The sequence below is a fragment of the Tenrec ecaudatus genome, chromosome 16 (assembly GCF_050624435.1).
Source record: "Tenrec ecaudatus isolate mTenEca1 chromosome 16, mTenEca1.hap1, whole genome shotgun sequence".
Taxonomy (NCBI): Eukaryota; Metazoa; Chordata; class Mammalia; order Afrosoricida; family Tenrecidae; genus Tenrec; species Tenrec ecaudatus.
In genome coordinates, this window is record NC_134545.1 from 58,677,602 (window position 1) to 58,695,706 (window position 18,105).

The 18,105-nt window shown below is 36.1% G+C and overlaps 1 protein-coding gene across 13 annotated transcripts in view; it reads left to right on the plus strand.

Moving 5' to 3' along the window:
• Positions 1-18,105, plus strand: part of JMJD1C (jumonji domain containing 1C) — a 253,133-nt gene that overhangs the window by 192,236 nt on the left and 42,792 nt on the right. For 12 of the 13 annotated variants that reach the window (XM_075534262.1, XM_075534261.1, XM_075534255.1 and 9 more), the window contains 4 exons: positions 12,871-12,976; positions 16,050-16,174; positions 17,681-17,824; positions 17,913-18,099. In XM_075534262.1, coding sequence (XP_075390377.1) covers positions 12,970-12,976; positions 16,050-16,174; positions 17,681-17,824; positions 17,913-18,099 — 463 coding nt within the window. In that variant the 5' untranslated portion in view covers positions 12,871-12,969. The remainder of the gene's footprint in view (positions 1-12,870; positions 12,977-16,049; positions 16,175-17,680; positions 17,825-17,912; positions 18,100-18,105) is intronic. The other variant, XM_075534264.1, reaches the window with a different exon arrangement.

Here is an 18,105-nt window from a genome sequence, read left to right on the forward strand (position 1 = left end):
AACAGAAGATCAACTATTGTATGAGACCACTATTATTGTTGTTTTTAATCAGGAAAAGGTTTTCATACCAAAAGAAGCAGGCTGGTTACCTGGTGTGATGGGAAGCAAGTAGGCTAGAACCAGCGGTCAACAAACTGTGGCTTGCAAGCCTTTTGTGGTTCTTTTGGTACGTACATGTAGCTCTGGAGTAAAAGAAGAAATTTAAAAGATATTATTTAGACAATGGTGATTTTGTTTGCTTACAAATATATTTATGGCTCTCAATAAGTTTTAAATTGTTGTGAGGGATAGGATTGGCTCTCTGTCTCTATAAAGTTTGCTCGACCCCTGGGCTGTAGGGTCTGTGGTGCTAACTTTGGTAAAAGGGAAGGTAATACACACTGCTAGAGGGAAGTCGAGGGCAGTACATATGTAGAGAGACACAAGCAAACCATTGGGAGGTTTGAGGAGTGTTTAAAATATTAAGTGCAAACACATGTATCTGATATGTAAACCCCCATCTATTTCACAATTTAAAAACTATTGTTGAGGTTTGGTTTATATAGAGAATTAAGTAATTCCTATAAATAGTTATAATTATTTCTAAACTTAAAATGTTAGCTAAGGTGCATAAATCTGAGATTTTAGGTGTTATACATTGTTATAATAGTTACTAAAATACAGATTCACAGTTATGTTTAAAATGATTAGAAATAACCTAGCGTTAACATGTAGCAGAAAGTATCCAGTAAAATACCTGAAACCAGCGGCTATCTAGCTCAGAAGCAACAAAACCCACATGGAAGAAGCACACCAGCCTGTGCGATCACGAGATGTCGAAGGGATCAGGTATCAGGCATCATCAGAAAAAAAAATCTTACCATTGTGAATGAGGTGGGCAGTGCAGAGTGGATACCCAAAGCCCATTTGTAGGCCCCACTGGACATGCCCTTACAGAAGTGTCTCCAGTAGGTGACAAGCCAGTCAGAGTGCGATATAACAATGATGAAAAATACAACTTTCCTCAAGTTCCTAAGTGCTTTCTCTTCTTTCTCCCCCTCTGGCCCTCACTATCATGATCCCAATTCTACCTTGCAAGTCTGGCTAGACCAGAGGATGTACACTGATACAGATAAGAACTGAAAACACAGGGAATCCAGGGCTCTTATAAATATCTACAACCAGGAAATCATAAGAAATAGTTTTTCTCTGTCCTGTTAGGGTCCTTATGGCTCAGAATGTCTTTAGTGACAGTAGGTAGGTAGATATGTACATCATATATTTATAATCCTATAGGTCACCACTTAGTATGAAGGGGCTTCAATTTTTTACAATTTTATTTTAATCATTTTATTAGGGGCTCATACAACTCTTATCACAATCCATACATACAGCAATTGTGTAAAGCACATCTGTACATTCACTGCCCTCATCATTCTCAAAACATTTGCTCTCCACTTAAGCCCTTGGCATCAGTTCTTCTTTTTTGCCCCTTCCTCCCTTCTCCCCCCTCCCGCATGAACCCTTGATAATTTATAAATTATTATTTTTTTCATATCTTGCCCTGTCCAACGTCTCCCTTCACCCACTTTTCCAGGAGGTCACGGGTAGAACCTTGTAATGGGTTCCCTCTTTCCAACCCACTCTCCCTCTACCCTCCCAGTATCGCCACTCACTCACACCCCTGGTCCTGAAGGTATCATCCACCCTGGATTCCCTGTGTTTCCAGTTCCTATCCTTACCAGTGTACATCCTCTGATCTGGGGCTTCAAAAATTTTGTGGATAAACTGAATTTAAAAATAATGTAATTTTTTCATGAAGCCCCTTCCTGGATTACTTCCTGTTCTCCTATTGTTCTTATGAAAAGAACAAAACACTTTAGCTTTACGATCCAGTAACACTCACTATCATCAAGTCTTTTGGACCCCATAGTAATTTAATGTCATATCCAATTCTTATGATTAAATGATAAATCTGGAAAGAAAATAAGGGATATTTAAAATAATAGATGAAATGTCCAAAAAGATGGTTGTTAACTATTGTTTGGTTCCGCCCCCACTGGTTTTTATTTTTATTTATTTATAAATAAATTATTTTATTGGGGGCTCTTACAGGTCTTATAACAATCCAACTATCAATTGTATCAAGCACATTTGTACATATGTTGCCATGATCATTTCCAAACATTTTCTTTCTACTTGAGCCCTTGGTTTCAGCTCCTCTTTTTTCCACCTTCCTCCGCACCCTTCCACTCTCGTGAACCCTTGATAATTTATGAACATTTATTTTCATATTTGACACCATCTACTGTCTCCCTTACCCACTTTTCTGTCGTTTGTCCCCCTATTTTATCTTAAGACTGTGGAAAGAGAAAAAAAGGATGTGAAAATTTAAGTGACTTGCACTTTAGGTATCATGGAGATTGTACTACATCTTAGTTGTTTTGAACTATTTACAGACTTTTCTTTATTTTTTGTCATTCGTTTTTTTGGGAGGGGGTTTTCTTTTGTTGCTTTATTTTGCTCTGTCTCATGTTTTGTACGTATTATTATCTCTGCAGGTCGATCTAGGTAAGAAATGCGGAATAAACAATCTGGAGGAGAAAACAAAAAGACCGAGGCTTAGGGTGGGGCAGGGGGTTCATGGGAGAGAGGGATGGGGGGGGGGGAGTGGGTGTTAAATCCAGGAACAAGGGAACAAGTGATCCAAAATTGATTGTGAGGAGGGTGAAGGAGACGTGGTAAGGCTTGATCAAGGGCAATGTAACCTATGGGAAATACTGAAACCCAAATGAAGGCTGAACATGATAGTGGGAAAGGAGAAAAGTAAAAGGAAATAGAGGAAAGAACTAGGAGGTAAAGGGCATTTATAGAGATCTAAATACAGGTATGTGCATACTGTATATATTCATGTATAAGCCACATATTTTCAGCACATTTTTATGCAGTTTTTTGTAGTAAATTGGGTGCCTTGGCTGATATTTGGGTCGGCTTATACTTGTATATACAGTATATGAATATATGTATATATGATGATGGGGAAGTAGGTCTATGTGGATAAATTTATAGGTTTAGCATTAAGGTAGCAGATGGACATTGGACCTCTACTCAAGTACTCCCTCAATGCAAGAACACTTTTGTGGCATTCTATGATGCTCACCTTCCCAACACGATGACTGAAGACAAAGCGGGTGCATATGAGCAAATGTGATGATGAAAGCTGATAGTGCCCGGCTATCAAAATAGACAGTTTCTGGGGTCTTAAAGGCTGAAGATAAACAAGCGGCCATCTAGCTGGGAAGCACACCAGCCTGTGTGATCATGAGGTGTCTATGGGATCAGGTATCAGGCATCAAATAACCAAAAATCGTATCATTGTGGATTGGGTTGGGGGGTGTGGGATAGGGGTGAGGGGCAAAGCCCATCTATAGGCAACTGGACACCCCCTTACAGAAGGGTCGCAAGGAAGAGATGAGCCAGTCAGGATACAGTATAGCACCGGTGAAACATATAACCTTCCTCTAGTTCTTTCATTCTCCCCACCCCACTATCATCCCAGTTCTACCTTACAAATCTGACTAGATTAGAGCTGGAAACACAGGGAATTTGAAAACTTTTAATTAAGAGTAACAAGATTATAAGTTATTATAAATAATAGTATCAAATTTTAATTAACTATAATTACAATTAAAAATACATTCTCATTTTATCTCAGAATATAAATAATTTAGAAAGTTGAGCATGTTTTACATTAACTGCCTTTATTAGGAAAAGAATTGAAAGGGTAGCAATAAATGGCATGGGGACCCATATCTGACCTCTGGCTTCCTATTGTCACAAGGCACATGTCAGACAAATCTCTATTGTTTCTCCTTCTTTACCCTTTCAAACATCAGCCATTCCTCACACAGCACTCTGTTTCTCTGTGGGATTAGAAAATGTGTTGCAGTAGCCATACTGAACTCCCAGACATCACAGAAAATGTTTTTAGAAGGTTAATGAATTACCACAAATTAGGATTCGCAAACAGTGGGGATACAGTCATGGGTCTCTTCAGTCAGCAGCCAAGTTTCTGGTTCTCAAACTCTCTGCCAAGTGGTCTCTTGGCCTTTGCTTCCATGGGCCACAAAGCCAGCCTGCTGTCTCACAGTTTCATTATTAAAACTCACATAGGGAAGAAGGTACCCTATACTTTGAATGCTGCTTGGCTTTGCCAGAGTAGTCTTTGGTGCACCTCAGTGACCCCCGCCACTTCAGATAAAGATCATGGGCATGCTCTCCCAGCGGTCCTTGACTTTCTCTTTCTTCCCCAGATAACTCTCATACACTGAGGGGTAGGTTTGATGGAAGTGTTGTGGTTGTTTTTCAGCAAACCACACCACCAAGGATGGTGTCTTAAATTATACCCACTGGTAATAATCTTAAAGGTGCCCCCAAGGAAAGAAAGGTTGTGTTGTGATTCCTATGCTCTGCCACAGTAGAGTGTAAGGATGCCTCCAAAGAAATGGGTGTAACTTGGCTCACATCCTCTGCTGTTGTTTAGGTGCCGTTGATTCTGTTCTGCTCAGAGAGCCTGTACAATAGAACAAAACACTGACCAGTCTTGGGTATCCTCACAGTTGTTCTTAGGTCTGAGTCCATGGATGCAGCTACTGTATGAGTCTTTTTTGTTTTGTTTTTAATGTGGTTTTTTAATTATTAAATACTTTTATTGGGGGCTCTTACCTCTCATCACAATCCATACATTCATCCATTGTGTCAAGCACATTTGCACATATGCTGCCATCATCGTTTTTAAAGTATACTCTTCCCACTTGAGCCCCTAATATCAGCTCCCCATCTCTTCCCCCTTCCTCACAAACCCTTGATAAGTTATAGATCATTATTTTCATATCTTACATCGTTCCTGTTGTCCCTCATCCACTCTTCCATTGTTCATGGGCTGCCAGAAGAGCAAACAAATATGTCTTGGATGAAGTACAGCCAGAAAACTCCTTAGAAATAAGGATAGCAAAACTTGGCCTCACCTACGTTGGACCTGATATTAAATGACTAGTCCCTGGAAAAGGACACTTTGCTTGGTAAAAAAGGTCAGTGAAAGGGGAAGACAAAAGAATTGACATGGTGACTGCAAATAATGGGCTCAATCAAATTGGGAGGATGGCACAGAACGGGGCAGTGTTTCATTCTGTTCAGAGGAACTAGACTCCGCAGCACCTAACAACAATACAGTATTTGTATGAAATGTATTATATGAGATAAATATATAAAATATATGTAAGTAGTTTATATTCAAATTGTATTGCATTTTAAATCTTGCTTTGTACCATTTTATGTTTTTGTTTTAAACTGGGATTAGGCAAGCTACTGATATTTTTAAGCTACTGATTTTATGACGCTACATTAACATATGAAATTTAGTGTAGGGCCAATAAATGGAATAAAGCCATACTCAGTTATTTATGTAATATTTTATGTTGTTAAAGCTGATTTTATACTACAACAGAAGATTTCAGTTCAAATAACCCCCAACTTATGATGGAGTCTCATTCTAACATCTTCACTATACCTTTCTTTCCTTTTATTGGAGGATTTGAAACATTACATATAAACCTACAAATACAGTTTAATATATTAATATATTAAAAAGGAAAAACATTAAAATGGAAGAGTTGAACCTCTTTGGCATTGTCAGTTGTGTAGTAATATTTGGCCTATGGATGATTTTGGAACATCTGGATTGTCCGTGGGAATGAGGATACTATTTCCAACCAGAAAATTACTAAGTTAATTATGGCCCTTTCTTCATATATTTCTTGGTCACTTCTCACTATTTTCCAGATCTTCCTATTGACAGACAAACCCCGTCGGGAACAATAATGGCAGTAATACCATGAGGGTAGAGGGAAGGTGGGAGACAGTAGGTGGTATACGATATTAAAATAATAATAATTTATCAAGGGGTCATGAGAGTGGGGTAGGGAGGGAAAAAAGAGCTCAAGTAGAAAGAAAATGTTTTGAAAATTATGATGGTAACATGTGTACAAATGTGCTTGATAACAGTTGATGTAAGAGCCCCAATAAAAAGATGGAAAAATAAAGAAAATGCTGGCAAAACATTAATTTTAATAAAATGAAATGTTAATTTTATGGATTAACTTCTGTAAGTTTTTTTCCTGTAATTTAAATGTAAGAAGCTATTTGGATATCACTATAGAAGTCAAGGGTATGTTTATTGCTGGGGTAGAAGAATCATTTTATTACCAATTCATGCATTTGTTTTAATTTGAAAGTGGAAAATAGGTCATTTTCTGTCACAATACCCAAAGGTAGAGAAAAAATTTGTTCACATTTTGGGATATGTCTTGTACTTCAAAATGAAAGTGATACCAGTTGGAACTTTTAGAGCAAATATCTTTTAATTAGAAAGCCAATCAGTTCAGTGACTTGGAAAGAAATTAACTACTGGTACATTATTAGCTTGGATCCCAAGATGTAGTACAAACACTACTAGGGGTCCGCAAACTTTTTAAACGGGCCAGTTCACTGTCCCTCAGACCCATTGGAGGGCCGGAGTATAGTTTTTAAAAATAAGCTATGAACAAATTCCTATGTACACATCTTATTTTGAAGTAAAACAAATGGGCAAAAACACCCAGCGGGCCAGATAAATGTCCTTGGCAGGCCGCATGTGACCCGTGGGCCCGTAGTTTGAGGAGCCTGCACTAGGCTGACTAATTGTTGAAACTCACCCAGAGGTACCTCAGAGGAAAGGACTGGTAATTTGCTTCAAGACCGTGAGGCACAGTTAAACCTTATGGAGCAGAGTTATCCTCTGTAACATGGGGTCAGAAAAAACTAACTGGTTAGGTTATTTCTTAGAGGACTCAGGACAGTAGGAGTTGAGTAGTAGCATTCTTGCCTGTCTTGTAGAAGATCTTGCTTGAAGAATTTAATCTTTAATCAAGAATACTTATACTTCATCTCTTCTGTTCTAAAGTGTTCTTCATGTTTACCCACCACCCACCCGACAGTGATGTTATGATGCCAAACAGGTTTCGGAGAGCTGCTAGACTTAAAGATTAACTAGAAAGACAGGCTTGGAAATATACATATAAAAATTGGCTTATGTTAAAACCCTATGGATCACAGTTGTCTAAATGTAATTCATCATGAGGATGGAGTAGATTGAGTAGCCTTTTGTTGTATATGGGGTCATCTTGAGTCAGATGCCAACTTGAGGGAAGCTAATAGTAACAATACTATCATCTGATTCGTGCTTCTGATAGGTCTTCTCTTGATAAAACAAATAACTGCTATTAGAAATTGTATCATGCTTTTAGTGTGTGTGTGTGTGTGTGTGTGTGTGTGTTAAAATAGAGGAGACTTCCAAATTTGCATAGGGGGAGAATGAAGTTTTGCCACAAACTCTTAGGAGTCCCCTCTTAAAGGGAACAAAATGTTGCCATTGTAACCAACTTTAAATGTACATACAACTCAATGACAATTATATATTCACCAGGTTGTGTAGCTTTTACCACTATGAATTTCCAAATGTTTTTCATCACCCTGAACAGAAATGCAAGCCGTTCTTATTTAGTAACCTCAATTTTTACCCCTTTTCCAACCCCCAGGTAATCACAAATTTTTCTGCCTCTGTGTTTGCTTATTCTAGATATCCCTTATAAGTGAGTTCATATATTGGTTGTCTTTTGGTTGTCTGATAATTTACTCAGCACAATTTTTTTACCCCCGTGATCTGCTGTGAGCTTGATTCACCTTCTGTAAAATAGCTTAGCATGGGGATGGGTTCAGCACAATTTTTTAAGATTCACCTATGTTATAGCATAGAGCTGAGTTTTTCCTTCTATTTAGGATTTAATCATATTCTGTTGTGTGGATATATACCACATTCTATGTATCCATTCCTATGTTGTTGAACCTTTGAACTTTTTCCAAGTACCTTGTAGTTATTTGGAATAATGCTGCAATATATGTTTGTGCACAAGCATATACTTTGAATCCATCTACTCAAGTTTCTTAGGCATATCCTTCTTCGTGGAATTGCTGGATTTTATGGCAGTTCTATGTTGAACTTTGAGGAACCACCAACCTTATTTCCATAGCAACTACACCATTTTACATTCTCGGCAACCATGGATGAGAGTTCTAATTTCCCCCACTTTCTCAATAAACTTGTTTTCCAATATTCTGATAACTTTTCCTTCTAATTGGTGTGCAGTCTATGAGAATTTGAAATTCTTTTGTGAAATATCCTCCTTTTGAGCAAGATTCTTCTATAGAATCTGGAATCAAGAGTGTTTTACTCTCCATGACAAAGGATATAATTTGCCACATGGTTACACATTCCTTATTCCCCTGTTCCTGTCTCTGTAGGAACCCTAGTGACTTAGTGGGCTACACTTCGGGCTGCTAACCACAGGTTGGCAGTTCTAATCCACCAAGCTGCTCCATAGGAGAAAGATAAGGCTTTCTAATCCTACAAAGATTTATATTCTTGGAAACCAAAGAGCCAGTGCTACCTGCCCTATAATGTCACTATGAGTCCGAATCTACTCGACAGCAGTGAGTTTGTTTTTAATTTCTGTCTCTCCTTACTGGGTTCCAAGTGATTACATACATATCAGTTGTGCTTTGAGCCACTTGGAAATTTCAGTGGCAGATTTTTCAGAAGATTTCAGGTCTTCTTATATGCCTAAGGGTAGACTTCTTCTAACCTTTAGTTAATAGCTGAGCCTGCTAACCAATTGCACCACTTCGGTACTCCATTGAAACCCTTAGGATGTAGTTCATAGAGAATGCAAAATATACAGGGAGTACTGTTCCTTCACTGTCTTAAGGTCCTTGATGTTGGGAAATTGAAAAATATTTATTTTAGTATTCACAATAGAAAATTTCTGTATAAGTAACTATTGCTGTTTGCAAAGTAAGTATTACACACATTGTTTTCAATCTCATACAAGGTCAGAAGTACAGCTGAACCTTCCATTTGTCAGATGCATTTTGTATTTGACTAATTGGTTGTATTCAGTGACAGATAGTGAATATTGATGGCTAATCTTTACTTATAGGCCTTAATTTCTTGTCTAAGTCTTATGTATGATTTTTTAGTATTCACAAAATTGTTCATCTGAATACATTAACTTCAGGTAACTGACTAGAAATTCTCCTACAAGATTTGATCATTTCATCCTTTTTGAACCTCTGTACAATGGGAATAATAACAATGTAACAAATGTTTATCAGTTTCTAAGCAGTATGTTGGGATAATTTAATGGGCATATTAAGTTTCTAGAACTGCTGTAATAAATCACTGCAAAGTAATTAAATTCATTCTCATTTTTCTGGAGACTAAAAGCTTTGGGATCAAGATGTTGGCTAGGTCATCTCTAGTTTCTAGGGGAAGCTTCTATTTTGTCTCATTTAGCATCTAATAGATTCAGGTTATTTGATTTGTGGAAATGTAACTCTAATTTTGTCTTCATCTTAACATGTCTGTTTTCTTGCTACATGTCTTACAAAGACATCAGTGAGAAAGCAAATAGTGTCCTCCCTCACATACTTTGGACATACTATCCTAAGAAACCAGTCCTTGGAAAAGGACATCATGCTTGGTAAAATAGAGGGAGTGATAAAAGAGGATGTCCCTCAGTGAGATGGATTGACACAGTGACTGCAACTGTGAGCTCAAACCATAGCAACAATTGTGAGGATGGTGTATAATTGGGGCACTTTTTGTTCTGTTATATGTCTTGCTACTAACTGATTCATGGGCACCTAACAACAAAGATCATCTTTACTAATCACATCTGCAGTGACCATTAAGGTCAAATTCACATGTTACCTCAGCATTGAAATGTCATTTGGCACAATTCATTGTATACAATGAGTTTCAATCTTCTGGGAAATCCATATTGTCCAGTATCATGGAAAATTCAAATTTTGATATTTTAAGAAAACTTATTACAGTACTATTCTGTTTTTTTTAATTAAACTATTAAAATGAAAACCAGTAAATGTTAAATGTTACCAGTTATACATAGGAAATTGCTATACAGAAATTTAAATTTATGCAGTTTTCAATGGGTATGCCTTTCCACTAGAAAATTGGTGTTTGATTATTGGAAAGATTTCAGAAACACAAGCCTTTGTTTTAAACCGTGAGTTTTATAAATTATATTCCAATAGTTAAAAGTTGTAAGATTTAAATATAGACAACTAGTTTTACAGACCATACCTATACTGTTTACAAGGAGCTGGCATTGTTGCTTTAATAGTTGTTTATGCCTCAGCCCTCTGAAAATACTGACTTGAGAACATTAACTTTGATAAGCTTTGAATACATCTGTAGCTTCATGTAATTTCCAAACCCACCCTTGTGATTGTGTGGTTTTCTAGCTAAGACAAGGAATCCCATCCTCTTAAGTTTGTTAAATTTACTTGAGGCAGCTTCAAAAGTTTGTGGGGAAAATTGAATTAAAAAAAATAATGAAATTTTTCCTCACACTTTTAAAGCCTCTACATAGATTAAGAAAACATTAACCACAATACAGGTGAATGTATAGACAAAAAAAGACTATGAGCTATAGGAACATGAAAGGAGAATTTAAATATCTGAATGACTTCCAGGCTAAACAGTCAATAGGACTTGTGTTTGGCTCCAAGAGGGAGCCCTGGTTGGTGCCATGAGTTAAGCATATGCATTGGTTCCTAACCACAAAAGGGTGGTGCTATGAACCCACCAGCCTATGCAAGGGACAATGATAAGGCAGCATGCCTTCATAAAAATATACTGCCTCAAAAATCCTATCGAGCAGTTCTACTCTGTCCTTACAGGTTCACATAGAATCAGAATTGACTCGTGTACAATGAGTTTGGTTGTTTTGGGGGGTTTTTTGGTTTGTTTGGCTCCACAGATTTTAACTTGGATTTGTGTATGGAAGTTAAAGTGAGAAAGATACTGAAGAACTGGATAGCTTTCAAAGCTATCCAAAACATGGTAATGGTTTTCTATAAGAAGTTCTGTCTGTCATAAAGAAGTACTATTGATACAGTGGATTAGTTACACATTGAACTGTTAATCACAAGGTCAGCAGTTTGACCCCAACAGTCACTCACTCTACAGCTGGGGTTCTCAACCTGTGGGCTGTGACTCCTGTGGGGGTCAAATGACCCTTTCATAGGGATCACCCGATTCATAACAGTAGCAAAGTTACCATTATGAAATTTCAACGAAAACAATTTTATGATTGGAGGCATCACCACAACATGAGGAACTAACTGTATTAAAGGGTCGCGACATCAGGAAGGTACTAGAGAACCACTGCTCTACAGTGTGCTACTGTAAAGATTTAGTCTTAGAAACACAGAGGGGCAGTTCTACTCTGTCCTGCGGATTTCTTTGAATCAGATTTGACTACATGTTTTGTCACTTGGTGTGTATCAAGAGGGTTAGAGCCTGATAAAAGTATTCAAGATCTTTTTTATTTTTAGAATGATAAGATTAAGCTTTGAGTCCTGGTGATATAGCTTCCCATTGGGATGCTAACTCAAAAAAGATCAGCATTTGAAAGCACCAGCTACTCTGAAAGATGGAGCTTTCTATTCCCATAAAGAGTTACAGTCTTGGAAACTTACTCTACCCCATCCTATACAGAGTGCTTATCAGTCAGAATCTACTTGACACAGAGTTTGAGTTTGGTTGTATCAAAAGTGAATGGGGGGTTTCAGGTAAGTGTTTTGTATGACACATTTGACCTGTTGTAAAATAATGTTTTCATAAAGTTTGCAAGGGACATAGTAACTTTAAAGGCTTCTAAGTGTTGTTTTTTTTAATGAGTATAAAAGATATACCAGAACATTTACCACAATATTCCTTTAAAGCAGTGATGAAATGAGAAGGAAGGGCTTTATTCAGACTTTAGAGCAGAAGAGACAAGGTACAACTATGCTTCATTAAAAATTCTTCAACTTTTCAGACACCTTTTTGCTTTTCCAAATTAATTTTACCTACCAAATATAATTCTCTTACCTCTTTCTACTCATTGGTTTCCATGATGGTGTTCATCCACATTGAAAAGAGCCAGAGTAGTCAAATGACAGTGCTGCTTTATTCTTTTCTACTCTAAGTCTCCCGTTGCTGATCTCAAATACCGAAGCAGCAGAGGTACTTTGAGAGCAAGAGAACGCAATGTCACAGGAGTGCAGCAGGAGAGCAACAGATTTGTGAGAAACCATGTGACTGACTGTATGATTCACATCTCCAAGAAGAGAGAATCTGTTGTTCCTATGTCTACATCCACCCTGTTATAAAGATAATAATCCTGCCAATAATGTAATTTAGTTGCCTGGATGCTTTGCCACTGGCTTGGAAAAAAAATGTTTTAACAGTAAAGTTACTTGTCAGATGAGGTCAAGTAGAACTAACTTTGGTGACTTTTAAATCAAGACAGTAGGTAAAGACTTAATAGGTTAGGCATTTAGAGTAGAATAACATTTCTGTATATATTTGCTATCGCATATACTCAACTTAGGTGACTTATTCTTTTGCCACCTGCTTAAAAGACCTGGTGCTGTTTGATTTATATGTTGTTTCTCATAGTGAAATCTTTGGGGTGTGGCATGCTTTAGAAATTAGGAAATCGTCTTTAGTGAATATCAAATATTAGCAGGACATTATTTACAAGCACCAGTTTATCACAGATAATTCTTAGGATCTATTGTTATAATGGACCATGGCTTAAGAGTTTGTCTTTGCATACATTAGATCCAGGTGTTTTCTTCACGTTGTTAAACATATATGAGGGAACATTGGTAACTTTAATATTAGGAGAGCGTAACATGGACCTTTCTTTTAATCTGTAATTCTAGGACGACATAGACAGCCTAAACCCAGTTCTCAGGGACAACCCGCAACTTCATGAGGAAGTGAAAGTCTGGGTAAAGGAACAAAAGGTTCAGGAGATTTTTATGCAAGGTAACTACTTTGAAGTTATGCATTGTTAATGTGAACTAGGTAACTTACTGTTTGTCTTTGCTTGTTCAGTAATGTGCAATATAAATAGAAGGGAAAATCTAACATTGTGACTTAAATGCAATTAAGGGAAAATAATACAATTAAAATAATTTTAGGAGAAAGTTAATTTAACCGATTTATTAAGTGATTTGAGTCAAATACCTGACAGGAAATTGTAGTTTCATAGGAGTTTTGTTGATTGAAAATTTTTCCATATTTTAGAATATGTTGGCGTGCCCTTTTTAGAGTAAAAAGCATTGTTTATAGTAGAGGAGTGTCCATAGCCACAATCTATTTCCTTTGAAAATTTGTTGGTATCTGATAAAAGTGACCTCTTTCAATGTACCTTTCCTCAACTGTGTTGACACAATACTAGTCTTAGTTGTGTTTCCTTTTTCAAAGTTAGTTACTGGTTTGTCTACAACCTGTGACCTTCAAACCAATGAGGTTGTGTGTTCTTGGTGTTTCCTCTATGTACAGAAACATAAAACTATAGATAAATTGCATGGAATGTTAATATGCTGTTGATGGATACTTTCATTAAAAATTGTTAAATTTCTATACTTTTCCCAACCCCAATTTCCATATCATGTTTAAGTTAACATAGAAGTATCTAGTAATAGTAGCTGTTTTGTTTTACATGGGTATTTGCAGGAGTAGATCACCTACTTAGAAAATTCTTCATGGGAAAATTATTCCTAACACTTACAAAAATAGAATACTTCCATGAATTCCTGTTCATCATCCAAACCTAACAACTATCAAACATTGGCTAATCCTGCCTCATCCAACCACACCTCTCAAATTTGGCATCTCCTAATTCTATTGGTTTTTAAAATATACCACTCTTAAATAATTAATAATTTCTTAACGAATACTAGGCTTTTAGCTTCAAATTTTAAATTCATTCACAAAATCATAGATGCTTTCAACAGACGTTATTTATTCATCATTTTTCAATCTGGGCCTCTAAACGAACTTTACCTAATGTGATTGATTGTTGTGGCTTCTCTGCATCTTTTCCCCTTGTCCTTCATTTTGTTTGTTGAAGAAACAAGGCTAATACTATTTTAACCAAGTTCATTTCCTCTTCATACTCATGGAAAACTTCAAAAAGTTGGGAAAATGGAATTAAAAGGTAATTGAAATTTTCTGCTTTTTGAAGGCCCCTTGTACTTGAGGTGAAAAATGAAAGCAGTTTAATTTCTGACCATCCTGTACAGAATTGTCTAAAGAGATCTCCAAATTGTGCTCAGTTGTGAAAATAAGCCAAATGCTGTGTTAATGAAAATTCATCATAACTGGAATTACTCTATAAGCCTTTTCTTTACTATTCAGGGTATGGGGTGGCATGGACTCAAAGCTAGAAAAGACTGGAATTTGTATAAAGGATCATGGCTGGCTAATAAGTAGTGCTTATTTGTCAACTTCCTTAAAGCTCAGCTAATCATTGTATTTAATTTACAGTACAGAACCTATGGAGTGCTTTTTTTTTTTTTGAAGTGCTTTCTTTTTAAAAAATAATTTTATTAGAGGCTCATACATCTCTTACCACAATCCATCCATTTATCTATTGTATCAAGCACATTTGTACATATGTTGCCGCCATCATTTTCAAAGCATCTTCTTTCTACTTGAGCCCTTGGTATCAGCTCATTTCCCTCCCCCCCCCTTCCTCCCTTGTGAACTCTTGATAATTTATAAATTATTGTGTTGGGTTTTTTTTCATGTTGGAGTTCTTCCATACAGATGTGTTACTTGATTTATTTGAGGTTGACATTTGAGTATTTGTTTGTTTTTTAAGTTTGCAATTAAGTGTTAATCCATCACATGGTATGTAGAACCTGTATGGCTGTTAAAAGAACATCAGTTTAGGACTTAGAAATATAAATTCACTCTCAGCTTTTACTTAAAAATGTTACTTACCCTGCTATCCTACTTTCATAGAATTTAAAGGGATAACAACACCTAACTTGGAGTTTGGAAGGTTTTACTAAGCACTTGCAGGTTTGGAAGTACTTTGTAAATTGTAAATGTATAAAGTTATTGTGTTGAAGCACAGTGGCTTTTCACCCCCTTCCATGGCCCTCAACATTGTTCCTATTACATTTTCAAATATTTATTTTTCATACCTGCTAATTAAATATTTTCGTCTGCATGATCTTCCTCCGTGAAATGAATTTAATTTAAGTAAACATCTGAAAAAGTACAGAAATATAACCTTTATCATTTAGTCATTGTTTTTTAAAAGCTATCTATATGTCTATGTAGCTAACTATTTTAGAAAGCTTAAGCCAAAAAACATTCCACCACATTGCCTTTTGGAAACATTTTTTCATTGCTGTATTTGTAAATCTGTTTAGAAATCTCTGCATGTTTTCAGACTTGGAGTGTGTTTTCCAGGTGTCAGAAAAGAACCAAACTTCATAGGTGCTCATAGTAAAGTTTTGGCAATGGCAGGACATCAAATGTCAAACTGTCTTTCATGAAGCTTTATATTCCAATGTCAACTGAACAGATGGCTTTTGAACATACTACTCTGTAGACCTCTGTAACTTTATATACTTTGTTGTCAATTTTTAAATTCATAATCCTAGAAACATTACTTTTATCCTTCTGCCTTAAAGTCCTTTTATTTCCACTGAATTGGGATGTATGTTTGTTTAGTGTTATGTTGGTAGGATGATCTGGCTCTAAGCCAGTGGTTCTAAACCTTCCTCATGCTGCGACCCTTTAATATAGTTCCTAATGTTTTGGGGACCCCAACCTAAAATTATTGTCATTGCTGCTGTCATTTTGCTACTGTTATGAATCGGGCGACCCCTGGGAAAGAGTTGTTTGACACCAGCTGCCCCCCCACCCCCAGGGTTTGTGACCCACAGGTATATTTGTCTACCAAAACATTGTTTTGAATGTATATATTTGGGTAAGATACTAATCGATCTCATAGCTCCTATTTCTTCTAAAAGATCATTCTTAGATGAAAAGTTCTCTATTTAAAGATACCGCTATTTTTGTTGGTTTTTTTTTTAAGGTCCTTATTCCTTAAATGGATACAGAGTAAGAGTATATAGACAAGACTCTGCCACCCAGTGGTTTACTGGCATAATTACTCATCATGATCTCTTCACCCGCACCATGATCGTTATGAATGATCAGGTAAATAGTTCAACTAATACTTTTGAAAAGTGATTTTTATAATTTAGACATCCTATAGCCAAAAATATGTACCAACTTATTTGATACTAAATGGTTTTCATCTCTAGGGTTAGTTTAAATGTATTAGATAATTTATATAGTAGTGATTTAGTGTAACATGAAGATTTCAGCAGCACCTCCAACATCAAACATCCTATTTCCATGGAGTAATATTGCTTTGTAGGGTTTCCAAAGCTATAATATATAAAATTTAATTGATGTGGTCTTATTTTTTAAAACTATTTTATTAGGAGCTAATACAGATAAGCCATTCCATAGTTTAATCACCATTTTTATTTTATATCTTTAAGTCACCAAAAAATTTTTGCCATATTCTCAGTTTTCTCTCTCTCCATTACTAAGAACATTTCTCAAATGGCTTTTTCACAAATGAAATTTTGAAGCGTGCATTGGTTCTCTTTTTTGCGTTAGTTTTTTTTTCCACATAAGTTTCACAGTTGATAATGCCTGTTAAATGTTACAGCGAGTGTTGAAGATACTTTCATGTGGGATTTTAAATAAAATCGGAAACTCTTTAAATTGCTTAGATTTTTTTGAAGATGTGAGGGACAGAGCCAGCAACTTAATTTGAAACCTTTAATATTTACATGGAATATATTCTTTCAAACTTGAGGAAAGTGGGTAGGGTATCTGAATAAATGAGAATGTCTTTAAAAGCAATTTAAATGCCCTCAATGTTTTCAATTTTAAAAAATCTTTTTATTGTTTGAGTGCATTCGATTTTTTTAAAATAAAAATATGACATAACTTTACATTTCAATTAATTTCTTTAAAACTTTAAATCTTTAAATAGACATTTGTTATGGGTTCATGTTGTTTATTTGGTTTTTAAATCATTTTACTGGGGGCTCATATAACACTTATCACAATCCATTTTATCAAGCACATTTGTACACTTGTTGCCATCATCATTCTCAAAACATTTGCTTTCCATTTGAGCCCCTGGTATCAGCGCCTCACGTTTTCCCTACCTCCATGCTCCCCGCTCCCTCATGAACCCTTGATAGTTTATAAGCCATTATTATTTTGTCGTATCTTACACTGCCCGACGTCTCCCTTCACCTATTATTCATTTATACAATTTTTGTCTAAAATTTTCTTCCTAAGCTCTTCTTTTGATGTGAAAACCATTAGGAAAATTGCTTATTTTTAACATAGAATTTAATACAACTTCTGGGGCATCTTAACTTTAGATCCATTCTTACCCATGTTGCTCAAGTTATACTTCAGATTAATTTGTTCACTGAAAGCAGTTGGAAAAAATTGGCTTCAGGTTAAAAATTATTATTAATGTTTAAAATTGATCTATTGTAAATATGACACTAGCTTCCAAATTGGAGTCCACAAACTGATTTCTAAATAATTCAACCAAGTAAATTATACTTAATGTCATATTGGTTAACTGATAGGACTTAATTTTTGTTTTTATTTTGTGTCATTAATTAGGTATTAGAACCACAGAATGTCGATCCTTCTATGGTTCAAATGACCTTTCTAGATGATGTTGTTCACTCTTTGTTAAAAGGTGAAAATATTGGCATTACATCACGACGTAGGTCTCGCGCCAGTCAAAACAGCAACACTGTTCACGTATGTATGTTATTAGTGGTGGATTATTATATTTTCCTTTAAGCTACTTAGGATTAGTAAACAATTGTTGTTAATTGGTTATTTTTAGGGCCATTATACACGTGCCCAAGCAAATAGTCCCAGACCAGCAATGAACTCCCAAGCTGCAGTACCAAAACAGAATACACACCAGCAACAAAGAAATACCCGTCCACACAAGAGAAAGGGCTCAGATAGCAGCATACCAGATGAAGAGAAGATGAAGGAGGAAAAGTATGATTATATAACGAGAGGAGGTAGGA